This window comes from Dreissena polymorpha, chromosome 13, assembly GCF_020536995.1.
Source record: "Dreissena polymorpha isolate Duluth1 chromosome 13, UMN_Dpol_1.0, whole genome shotgun sequence".
NCBI classification, from domain to species: domain Eukaryota; kingdom Metazoa; phylum Mollusca; class Bivalvia; order Myida; family Dreissenidae; genus Dreissena; species Dreissena polymorpha.
The window spans coordinates 58,682,908-58,696,440 of NC_068367.1; the positions used below are offsets into that span (position 1 = coordinate 58,682,908).

The 13,533-nt window shown below is 34.6% G+C and overlaps 2 protein-coding genes across 17 annotated transcripts in view; both read right to left on the reverse strand.

Moving 5' to 3' along the window:
• Window positions 1-13,533, reverse strand: part of LOC127854821 (secernin-3-like) — a 204,174-nt gene that overhangs the window by 78,641 nt on the left and 112,000 nt on the right. The gene's annotated exons all lie outside the window — the stretch shown is intronic.
• The window catches only part of LOC127854813 (uncharacterized), a 150,960-nt gene that overhangs the window by 25,244 nt on the left and 112,183 nt on the right, over window positions 1-13,533 (reverse strand). For 15 of the 16 annotated variants that reach the window (XM_052389874.1, XM_052389872.1, XM_052389876.1 and 12 more), the window contains 3 exons: window positions 5,521-5,743; window positions 3,227-3,390; window positions 1,413-2,172 (listed from right to left, as the gene is read on the reverse strand). In XM_052389874.1, coding sequence (XP_052245834.1) covers window positions 1,413-2,172; window positions 3,227-3,390; window positions 5,521-5,743 — 1,147 coding nt within the window. Of the gene's footprint in view, window positions 1-1,412; window positions 2,173-3,226; window positions 3,391-5,520; window positions 5,744-8,985; window positions 9,119-13,533 lie in introns of those variants that run through there. The other variant, XM_052389879.1, reaches the window with a different exon arrangement.

Here is a 13,533-nt window from a genome sequence, read left to right on the forward strand (position 1 = left end):
CTATTGATAAAAGCTCAACTATGCCTATTATTTCAATGAATTCTTGACTATTAAATCTCATATATCAAACCAATGGTAATGCACTGTAACAAGTTTCATACATTTCCATTGTTCAATATTTTTACTTGAGCTTATCGCCTTATGTATGCTACAAAGAGCATTTGAGAAGTAGCAAGACCAGTTCCAGTCTTCGAAATTAGCACACGCCCGATCGCCCGTGGCGAGTAAAATTACTGCCGGGCACATACAAAAATTCACGTTTGTGGCCCGCCGGGCATGTAAATTATTGAAGCCAATTGACAGTTTATAAAAAAAAATCGTATGCGGTTTTTGATATTTGCAGATCTATTTTTCAATTTTGCGAACAAACACAACAGTAAGTTGTAAAACAATGAAATTCGATTGGTTTAACAACACGCACCTGCTTGCACACGTCATCGTTATTGTTTTTGACCGATGCAGTTCGGTCACATTTGGTTCTTATCGACGGTTTCTCTAGACATTAATCGAGAAGATGCTTTTTGAATCGATCATTTCAATCAAGTAATACGCTTCCGTTTTTGTCAATGTAAACAAATGTCATTGTCGACATAGAGGCTATGCAGTATCTTAGGTATGTTGATGGGGCTAAGCCCGATAAAGCACTTCCAAAATAGAAAATTGACAATGATTTAGAGAAGTCAAGAAATGGTACGAGGACACCAGAGAACGCTCTTTTCAAGAGCACTGGTGTAACGATCGACCGTCTTAATTCTAGTGACTGATTAGATGTAATTGTATTCACTACTATTGAAACAAATGTTCTGCTTTACTATGTGTAGCATGTAAGTGTTAAAATGTTGTGATTTGTTATAATTTGGTTAAAAAAGTTTAGGCATGTAAAAAATATGTTGGGCATGTAAAAATTCTTAAGTAACTGGCCCGACTGGCATGTAACTTTTCAAAGCTAATTTCGAAGACTGCAGTTCCATAATAACTTTTACCATAACCTTCATAAAACAAGAGATGTGTTTGTCAGAAACACAATGCCCCTTACTGCGCAGGTTTGATTAATTTTTTTATCATTTGGCAGGTACAGATAATTATCTCCCTTTGAAGCTTATTATTTCCCTTGAATTTGTTTTTTTTTACCTTTGACCTTGAAGGCTGACCTTGACCTTTCATCACTCAAAATGTGCAGCTCCATGAGATACACATGCATGCCAAATATCAAGTTGCTATCTGAAGCGACATAGAAGTTATGAGCATTTTTCGAAACCTAAACGCGAAACCTAAATGCAAAGTGTGACGGAAAGACAGACAGACGGTCTGATCACTATATACCCTCCTTGGGGGCCATTAAAATATAAGAGTGAATTAAACACAAAAAGGATTGTAAAAAGCACAACATTTTCTGTGTCGTATTTACACACCTGACATTCCTGGAGGGGGCAAAGGAGCACGTTTTTTCTTCCGTCCTGGAGCAACGGGTTTATCAATATCAAGACTGGAGTCCCGCGAATAAGCACCATCGTTGCGATTCACAGCGCGATGTCTCATAGGCGACATGTCCGGTATACCGCTGTCCCCGTTAAAATGCTCCCCACTGTCTATTGAGGTAGTATCCAGCGTGGTTTGCAAATTGTCCGACTTGTTCGCTTCTGGCGATTCCGTGCCGCTCAGCGTCATTTCGTGGTATTCGTGATAACCGCTAGAGTCTGAACTATTCCGCGAATGAATGTTCTTATTTAACTGAACACGATTATTATTCTCCAGCCTAACTTCTTCTATTTGAGTCTGTTTGGTAGATTTTGGCTGAACGTTAATCTCAACTTGCACTGTTTGTGATTCTGACGCATTTTTTCCGTTGGCTTTTGGCGGAGGGGGTGCAGCACGCTTTTTCCTGCTCTTTTTTTGATGATCGCCTTTATTGTTTTTTTGGCTTGAAGTCAAATTGTCTGAACTTGCAGAAAGCGCCACATTTTCATTCAGGGGCATCAAACCTGAGCCAGAGCTTTTCCTATGTTCTGAGTATTTGTGCAAATCCCCTGTCGTTTTACGTAGCCCAAAATGGTCCAGCTCTCCTGAATCGACGTACATTGTTTTTGGTCTATTGGCCGCCGTTGTAGTTGACCTCGTAATTTCTGAATCCTGCGATTTTGATCGAAGATCAATATCGGATGTGCTATGTGCCTGTAATAATATAAAATAATTTGAAAAGAACTTTCAAAAAGAAACATGATATAGAGAAAACTAGGTTCTTGTGGAAAACAGATTCAAATTTTAGCGAGCCTTCGAAAATCTAAACCATAGGTCTTGAAAGGTTGTTCAGGTTTTCCTGCCAAGCAAATAACCTTATCTGTATTCAACAATAACCTGGTATACTTTAGTTTCCATCATTTTCACATTTTTTTGTCTTCAGGTTGAAAGTAAACAAAAGAAAATAGCTGAAAACTACACTAGCCAAATAATGATGTCATTTAAATAAACAAAATGATGTCACAAATAGTGTATACTGCATTAATGTAAGGTGCATTTCCACATTGTTCAACAAATGTTATCCTATGAGGTGTTATTTCCTTAATGCTTAGATGAGAATGCCATATCAATATTAATACATTTGTAACATTAACATATTATTAAAACTCCAAAGAGTTATTAAAACTGCTCAAGCAGGTACATGAAATAGTATTCTATATAATATACCTGGCATAATATATGTGAATGATGTTCAGCAATTTTTTTTATTTGTTAATACTTGTAAATTAGCAAATACTTGGGACAATGTTTAATGTAAACTTAAATTCCAATGTTAAATTACTCGTTGCTTCCCTTTACTTGAATGAGACAATTCTGTTTAAAGTAAAGTAATGCGCAAGTAGCAATAGTGCACAAAGCCATTTGTGTCATAGTTTACTTAATATTATTCTAACCAATTTTATAGTTTATTTTACAATTTATTTAAAAAAAATCTATATCAGCAAACAAACTGTGTGTCCACTTTTTTCAAGTAAGTATTATCAGACAACCTATAATCAATCTTATTTTTAATTTTAAATTCTATGATTGTTCCTTTTACAGATAGAAAACATACACACTTCTTCCTATTTACCATTGGCTAGGAATCAAAGGCGACATATTTGTGCATTTAACTGATTCCTGAAAATTGGGTTAGAAGATTCCGCTACTTTTCGAGCATGAACCACCGCAAATTTTAAAAACATGCGTTAACCATTGCTATACATACCAATTTAAATTTATTGTCTTTTTTTCCTAAGAATGACAAGAAGCCTTTTTTGGCCTTCTTTTCGGCCTCGACCTTTGACCTAGATTCTCCAGCTCCGCTGCCTGCGCAAGCTGCTGCGAACGCTAAGTCAGGCATTGATCTGGCTATGGCGGCACTGACGACAGCTGAAAATGTATATGGACAATTAATATTCATTGATTACAAAAGAAAACCAGTAATAGAATATATAACATTGATAAAGTGCTATCCTGGCTGCTAATTTGAAATAATCTATTATGTGTTATGTAATCGTAAATAATCATAATACACACTGCAGCCCCCATTTTTTTTTATCCAGAAAACTACACCCAATAATCTTACAGACTGAAGGGGCTGTTGTCATAACAACTAATAGCGGGTAAATGTAGGTATGAACGGAATAGCAACAGCTTTTGCAAAAAAATTTGAATAAATTATTTTTAAAAATTTCGTTATTTGTATACTTCTTCATTGACAGCTTTTGTTTTGGCTGTTGTCGACATAACAAATAGTAGGTAAACATAAGTGTGATTCAGGTCTTTTTTGCGTGTAACCGCAGATGTAAACAGGAGGTGTAAACAGGGTGTCTGCACATCGATCTTAATAGACAGATATCGTTGAGCAATTTTTGCCATGACTTGTTGAGATATTTAAAACACTTATTGGCATTTGAGACACGTAATGACACTAGAGAACGTGAAAATATGCAATTGCAACTCAGTGTGTATAAATATTGAATGTTCAACAGTGTTGTATTAAACATTCATTTGCCATCTTCTGTACAAAAGTGCAGGAAGAAATCTTGGAATTGTCTCTTCCATATATCTTTACATTGTTTTTTTAAAGCGACGGTGATGATGAAGAATTCGAAGGTTTTCAGGCCTCCAACAATGACAGCAGACAACTGTAGATATCGACAAAAACATCACAATGATGACAACGGCCCTTTTTTGGCGCCCCCATATTCATGAGAGAATGTATAAAAATTGCTAAATATAGTGATATGCAACCTGTGCTCCTGATCATATACACACTTCCTTCTAATAAAGCTTTCCAATGACAATGATTGATTGATTGCACAATGTTAAAATGGCAGCCTCTTTTGGTCAGATTAGCAAATTTTCTTGTCTTGAAATCTTTTGTTCTCCATTTTGGCATTTAAACAAATAGGTTGCACATTATATATGGCTAAATACAGTAATCTGTTTTTAAATGAATGTACATCAACATATGAAAGCCCAATATGGATTGAAACAAGTCAACTCATATGTTGAACTTTGCTTCATACAGCATTTTCCATATTCAAAGATTTGCAATGACTTTTTTAGTGTCTTCTTTACTGTGTATGTTTCTTTGTCCAGGATAAAGTAAATTCCGCGCACTTATTTAGATCAGTAATAGGTATGAAAAACCAATCACACACTCTTAACAGATCAATGACAATAAATTAATGTGAAGCATACATGACTGATTATGGGTTTAAACATATTCCAAAGTAATGATATAATGTTACAAATTGAATCTACCATGTGGGTGTGCCTATACATACATGATTACGTCCCTATTGAATAACCCACTTTTCAGTAAGAAAATACTGATTTAAATTTAAGAGAAAACTTTTAAATCACCAGACACATTGGTGAAGTTGCCTTTGAACGGGGACATAAAACATATTCTTCTGATTCTTCTGGTATCAAAATTTCTCATTTATATATGTTTATTCACCAATCATTTGTTATTTGTTGTTCTGATAAATGACCATTCAATAAATCTGGCTAACACCCTCATGGTTTAATGCCTTTGCAGAGTAACTCCAAACCATTCTTTATTGGATAAGGAATAACAATTAATAGAAAATTATATGCATATAATGCCAACAAGTAACAGCTACACTGACAATAAAAAAACACAGTTTGTATGCGCGCGCGTGTGTGTGTGTGTGTGTGGAGGGGGGGGGGGGGAGGGGGAATAAACGTAAATATTCATGCATATGTGCCAAAAAGTTACAGATACACTGCCAATAAAATAAACAGTGAATGGGGGGAGGTACTATAAACATGTAAATTATATATATAAGGCTCCCAGTCCCAATACCTTTTTTTCAAGAGATATATTCCAACGTTTTGACTCGAAGCTTATTGAGTTGGTCTTCAGATCCCCAATGCAGGTGGACCACATTGAAATTTACATGCATAAATCCCACAAAGCTACAGCAACACTGCCCATAAAATATGCAGTTGGGGTAAGGAAACATGTAAATAGAAAAATATTCAAACCTTTTGACTCAAAGCGTATTTCGTTGGTCTTCAGATCGCCAATGCAGGTGGAGTCTTCAAGAGGCTGAGATGGGTTGCTAGGCAGCAAGAAAACGTAGTTGTTGGGATCGAAATTCTTCTTCTGGCACACGACTGCCCGGACTTCAGCGAGCGTCTCTTTTGGGCTGATGCGCACCACCTCCTTCTGATTGCCTGGCAGATTTACGGTGAATCTGTAGGTCATCTGAAAAAAAAACACAGACCCGTTACTTTAAAGCTATATATTTAGCTACAGCGCGCATAAAAAGCCTCTGGTTTATTGAGGCACTTGTGAGTCTGTTTCATGGGTATAGCCAGTACTTTGTTTCTTAAAAGATCTCGAGAGCGCTCCCAGAGAAGAGATCAAACCCACAACCTCCTGAATGCAAGGGTGAGACAATGTCCACTTATATATGGCACCTAAACCCCTTAATAAGGTAAATAAACACTTTTATATGTTTAAAAATGTGTGTTTCTTTCCTTTTGATGCATAAAACCTCCTTCTGGTAACAGTGAATCTAATGCTCATGTGAAAAATATGTCTGACTTATTAAAATATTTGTCTGATATGCAAGCTAATTCTCTCTTATTCCATGGAAAAAACTGGCTCCAGAGAAAAACCTACTGTATAGAGTTGTTCATGTTCTGTTCTTTTCTTTTGTCTCTAAAAAAATATATATTAGCATATCTTGTATAACATGTCTGAACTTTATTGCTTTGTACAATCACTATGTTGTATGATCATATACATGTTTACATTGAATGTATGATATTGAATAAAAAATATAAAAAAAGTTGTTCATAAGTTATACTTCTCTTGTTGTCATTTTTAGTTGTTCACCTAGCTGCGATGCTATGACATAATTGGCTGTAGCTTGTAAGTACTAGGCTTTGACTTACAAATTACGGGTTGAGTATGAACTGTTTTATCTGCCGATCATTTCTTCATGAGATACAATAGTTTCACACTAAACATGCATTTCACAGGGAAAAAAGTGCCATTCCAAAAGAGTCAAGATTGCAATATTTTTACATTTTGTTGTCGAATAAAAGGTTAAAAAGATTTTACTTTATTTTACTTCAGATTCTGAAGTCGTAACACAACAGCCAACGAAATCAGAAACAACTTATCAAATTAGTGGAGGAATCAATATATGTAAAATATATAAACTGTGGATGGATTATGAAATTGACTCTACTTCTTATACGCAAAAAGAAATGCCGTTTTGGTATGATAAACAATTTTGCATTCATGTGCATCTTATTGTTAAAGAAGTTGTGTCTCTTTTTAATATACAATCAATCTTTTAGTATTTTACTCATACATGAGTACAAATAAATGATTATTTTTGGAATTTTATTTAATACAGTTTAATGTTATTTCTGTATATGTATTTGATATTCATAGTATTTAAAAATTATTCTTTATCCAAGACAATAATTTGATGATTGAATTTAGCAATAGAGACCTGAAAACAGTCTAGAATTACATTAGCACTTAAGTAGAAATAGGAGTTACAACAAGAACAAGAGATGTGTTTGTCAGAAACAAAATGCCCCCTTCTGCGCCGCTTTGAACAGGGGACAAAAATATTTCTAAACTGCACGCATCCTGCAGGACGAGTGCATTTAAATTTTCACTCGTCCTGCAAACACATGCACTTGTCCTTGAATATGTGTGAAATAAAGATTGCAAATGGCTAATGTGACTTATAAAGTTTCCTATGTCACTGCTAAAATGCTGCTTACTCAATTATTCATGCCAGCTGATAAAAAAAGAAATATTAAGCAGTAATTATAATGAACAGTAGAATTGCAATAACTCAAGCTGGCAATTTCTCGAAAGCTGGCGATTACTCGAGCATTAAAGAAAGTCCCTAGCATTTTCCTTTAATGTCTAAATAAAAATACCCGCGATAACTCAAACATGCGATTTTCGATAACTTGAGGTCGTGTGCCGGTCCTTGAAAGGCATTTCACACCTAATTAACTGGCAATTATTCGAGGACGCTTTCTTGTCTGGTCGGTGCTAAAAATATTCGAGTTGTGAAAACAAAGCAATCAAGCAGACAAACGAGGCTCGATTAGGTGTGAAGTGAGTTGCAGTTTGAGAAACACTACAAATTGTCATCCTTTGAGAAGCAGATCAAAGCTACACAGTTTTAATGATAATTAAATAATTACCAGCAATCTATAATGATCGCGAAACGTCTTCCGCCATCAGTTCCGGGAAGCTAATGGGTTGCGACAATCTTCAATCATTGACTTTGCGCAACACAAGTCTGACTTATGTACATAAAATGTAAAGTGTGTAATTATTATGTTGTTTTCAGTGTGTTTTTTTTTTCATTCGCATGCACGTACCTTGTGTGCTTTTTAAAAATAATTATGCTACATGTACAGTGAATATTGATGAGATTTTCTGATTATATTTATGTTTTGTGTGTATGTTGAAATAATTAAATGAATTTACGATCATCATAATTGTTTTGTTTATTATACTGTAACCTTTAGCGATTTTTACAAAGCCTTTCTTTTCTAGCACCGTCTTACATGTAAATAAAGCGTTTGTGGTCAGAAGTTAGCATTATCAACCGAGACAGTGAAAACAAATAATACCATGGATTACTCAAAACCTGCGACTACTCGAGCATCGATGTCGGTCCTGTGCTTCCTCGAGTTATCGCAGTTTTACTGTACTTTATTTATGAGGAACACAAAATAAATAAATAAAGACTGCTGTGTTTTACTTTTTTTCTAATGCTTTCCGTTTCGTACGTTTGAACATCGCCCCCCCCCCCCTCCCTTGAAAAAACGCTCGTATTTCAGACATTTTTCCGACGAAATTCAGACTTGTTTTAAAACCGTACTTCGCGGTTAAATAATTCTTAAAAAATCAATATTTGCCGTGAATGCAGTCGGATGGTTCCCTGTCAACATTGACAAGCAAAGTTTTCACCAAAAAGCCAATATTTATTCGGGACACAGTCTTGCATAACAACGCGCACCTGCTGTATGAAATTTACAATTACAATTTCCGGTTCATTCTCGTCATACTTTCAGAATAGATATGCTTTAAGAAAATAATTCTATTCAATTATTATAGCTTTAGGGAAATTCACTCGTCCTTTCAAGATTTCACTTGTCAATACGAGCAGACGAGTGGAATTTTTGTCCCCTGTTTGAAGCCATATATTTGACCTTTGACCTTGAAGGATGACCTTGACCTTTCACCACTCAAAATGTGCAGCTCCATGAGATACACATGCATGCCAAATATCAAGTTGCTATCTTCAATATTGTAAAAGTTATGACCAATGTTAAAGTTTTCGGATGGACGGACAGACTGACGGACAGTTTAAAAACTATATGCCACCCTTTGGGGGCATAAAAATGACACTATTAATTAACATTGAAAACAATAACACTCTTGCTTAAAACGCTTACCCATGTACAACAATCCATACTGTCTGAATTTCCGTCCAATCAATAAAATCAATCCATTGTGTCGATCACATCCAATTAGAAAATCATTACAAACATCATATAGTTATTCAGATCACTTTCAATAAATACCAGGAATTAAAGAGCTTCATTGTCAGTCAAGTCTATTCTTCGTATTTTATTTAATTTACACGCCAATTTTTTCCTTAACAATAAATATCTCACTAGCAATAGTTTCCTTAAACATGAAGATCACACCATCAAATATATCAATTTCAAATTATCTTCTCATAGTCAAATAATTTTATACACTGTATGAATATATAATGATGTCTCATCTTAGTTCAATCCAAAGTGTCATCTTTCGGGTATTGCAGGTTCAGATTCCGAAATATCTTTGCATACAAAGTTTAGTTATTTCACTCTTCGTATCAGGTGACATAATATTTCATTAAACATATAACCATTCAAACATATTCTTTAATAAAATACCTTATTCTCCATAAATCAGGTGAAGTCAACTCTAAATCACTTGAAACAATACCTTTATATGAAAACATGTCTATCAAAGCAGTGTTAATCTGAGCATTCATATATCATTTGAACACACTGTTATTTCCGACACTCTCAAGTGTTTTTACATCTCTACGGATGCACAAATCATGCTCTCAAAAAAAACACATCAAGTTCACCACTTTACATGCTTTGTACGCACAAAATCACAAAAAATGCACAGGCCCTTAAAATAAACCCCACTTAAAATGCTTTTTAGGCTCACAAAAACACACATACTGTAAGAACTACTACAAATAGTTATCTCCTTTCCTTCCTCTTATCTACAGTTGGCTCCACAGTTGACAATAATGGAGTTTACAAACTGTGAAATTCCTTTCCAGATCTTTAAACCACCTGTTTATAATCCAAACATTGATAGCAATTCCATTTCATGTTAATCAAATCATAGATTTGTTTGTACACTTATTCAAACAATGGTATTATTTAAGGTTACCCAATACTATAGTACTACTGTCTGTTTTGGCTAGCTTATAGAATTTACACTGCTCTAATACCTGTAACGGAATGACACTTCTTATTCTTAAATATGTTCTCACAACACACTGTTCTCACAACACACTGCCATTTTATACACTGAAGACCCTTTCGATAGATTATCACAAGTTGCACACCCACTACAGTTTAAAACTATTGAATTATAAATGGACAGGAAAATCTACTGTCAATAGTTTCAGACATGGCACTTGACCTAATCTATTTCGAAGTCATGCTTTCAATTACACAATACGTACTTTGGATGGAATAAATTTCTTCGTCAATTATATATATATTCTAGGATGTCAACTTACTAGCACAAAATGTGAATACCGTTAAAGCGTAAACACTTCTCTTAGAACAAAATAAACAATCAACAACTTCTTTAAGTAGTTATCTGGTTCCCCCACCTCTTATCTACAGTTTGCTCAGCAGTTGACAAAAGTGGAGTTTACAAACTGTGAAATTCCTTTCCAGATTTTCCCCACCTGTTGATAATCCACACATTTATAGCAATTCCATTTCATGTTAATCAAATCATTGATTTGTTTGTACACTTCTTCAAACAATGGTATTATTCCATGTTACCCAATATCTATTTCTTTCAGTTCTAGCCAGCTTTATGGAATTATTAAATCATACTATGTATACAGCTCTAACACAGGTAATGTATGATACTACTTATTTTAAATATGTTCTCAACACACAATCCATTTTATACTCTGAACAGCCTTTCAAAAGATTATCAGATAACTAGCCCAATACACCTTACTGGAGTTCAAAACTGTTGAATTATAAATGGACAGGAAAATCTACTGTCAATAGCAGACATGGTAATTGACCTAATCTATTTCGAGGTCATGCTTTCAATTTGACAATACCTACATTGGAATATTAATTTCTTTATCAATTATGCCTGTCTGTCGACCCAGCACAAACTGTGAATATTGTTAAAGTGTGAAAACTTCTCTTAGTACAAGATTAATGATCATAAATAATTTTTTTAATTTAACCCTTTGCATGCTGGGAAATTTGTCGTCTGCTAAAATGTCGTCTGCAGAATTTCTAAAATTAGCATTTTCTTCGATTTTTTTCAAAGAATACTATCAGAACAGCAAACAGTTTGGATCCTGATGAGACGCCACGTTTTGTGGCGTCTCATCTGGATCCAAACTGTTTGCAAAGGCCTTTAAAATCCGGTTCCCGCACTGAAAGGGTTAAAACAATTAAATGTTGCAATCCATTTTTTGTCATAAGGAGGAACAAAACTGTGAATGATATCAGTTTTATTTTTTTTGCTTTTTCTCTTTTTTTTAACACTTTGTCACTTTGTTTCTTGTTCTCTGCATTTTAACCCTTTGTCTCTTTTCCTCCGCATTTCCTTTAAAAATGTTATCTTCTCATGTTTAAAGGTTAAGCGTACAAATATTGTAAATGAAATAGAATTATTGCGGTAGAAACAGCAGCTTTGCGTTGAACCATCATGTTATTGAGGTAATAATCACACAGCGCTAATAAATGTAAATAAAAGGTGTTAAACTATATCGTCAAAAATGTGTTCAACATTTTTGTCAATAAAGTTTTGTTACTGAATGCAGTGTTTACATTATAGCAAGAAGCAAACTTGTGGAGGAAAAAACTCAAAGAGATACTGCCAGGCTTCTTCAAAAGCTTGACTGATTTAAAGTCGATAAAATCAATACATAGTATTGGCAAATGACAAGGAATGACAAGGCGTTACTACTTTAAAGAGCTTGAAGGCATTGTAGTTTTCCATAGTCATATCGCTTCACAATATTGTATCAATAATTAGCACCAAATGACAGTTGTTAGCACGCTATATATCAAGATTATTTGCCAGCTACATTATAATAAGCATTCAATAAAGGATGTAAGGCCTCTGTATGTACAAACAATCCACCAAAAGTACAATTATCACTCTGTGACAAACAGAAACTTGAATAAATAGAGGATATTTGTTGGATTTGGTGGAATAATATCAATTTTAATTCACAATTGATTATAGAAAATATATGTTTTCTATGCATCACATGTGTATTAATATCGATCTTTCACCAAATCCAGCAAGTTTTATTTTTATTATATGCTTTCAAATGATTGTTTTTGGTATTTATGCTGAAATAATGATGTCGTAACATCGTGAAAAGAACGTCATTTCACAGTATCCATAAGTTTTCACTGGTAATTTTCAATGTATGAAACAAATAAAGGTTTTGCATTAAATTATCCATATAGTAACATTTTTTTAAAACTCTAAACAGCCCACAACTCCATAGACAATTTAAAAACATCAACTGATCAAGACTTGCCAGAAAAAATTAATTACCAGTGCTCTATGGTACTTTTCTGTACTAGGTCCCTTGTTTTCTGCTCCATACACCATCCAAAAGCAATATTCATCATTAGATCCACTGATTATAAATAATTCAGAACAAACAAGCGCTGTTGCTTTGAAGTTTGCTAACAGATATTAGACCAGGGGTCCAGTTCAATAACACTTTTTCTATGAAATGAAAACGACAATTAATATCTGTCATGTTTATATGAAATATCAATCTTATTTGGATATGTTTTATTTTTTTTATGCCCCAGAAAGAGGGCATATAGTGATCGGACTGTCCATCCGTCCATCTGTCCTTCTGTCACACTTTGCGTTTATGTTTCTCAAAATGCTCATAACTTCTATGTCCCTTGAGATATAACCTTCATATTTGATATGCATGTGTATATAGACAAGGCCTTTCCATACTCACACAATTTTTGACCCCTGTGACCTTGACGTTGAACTTAGGGTCCGCATTTAGGTTTCGAAATCTGCGTTGAGGTTTCGAAAAATGCTCATAACTTCTATGTCCCTTGAGATATAACCTTCATATTTGGTATGCATGGGTATATGGACAAGGCCTTTCTATACACACGCAAATTTTGACCCCTGTGACCTTTACCTTGAACTTAGGGTCTGCCTTTAGGTTTCAAAATCTGCGTTTAGGTTTCAAAAATGCTCATAACTTCTATGTCCCTTGAGATATAACCTTTATATTTGGTATGCATGTGTATATGGACAAGACTTTTCCATACGCACACAAATTTTGACCCCTGTGACCTTGACCTTTAACTTAGGGTCCACGTTTAGGTTTCGAAATCTGCGTTTAGGTTTCGAAAAATGCTCATAACTTCTATGTCCCTTGAGATATAACCTTCATATTTGGTATGCATTTGTATATGGACAAGGCCTTTCCATTAGCACAAAAATTTTGACCCCTGTAACCTTGACCTTGAACTTAGGGTCCGCGTTTAGGTTAAGTAATCTGCGTTTATGTTTCGAAAAATGCTCATAACTTCTATCAAAGCATTTATAGGGGGCATATGTCATCATATGGTGACAGCTCTTGTTTTCTCTAGTTCTCATTATCCCCAATTGTGTATAATTTCTTTCCATCACATTTTGCACTCTCCCATTGGCAAAACAATTTAATAAAT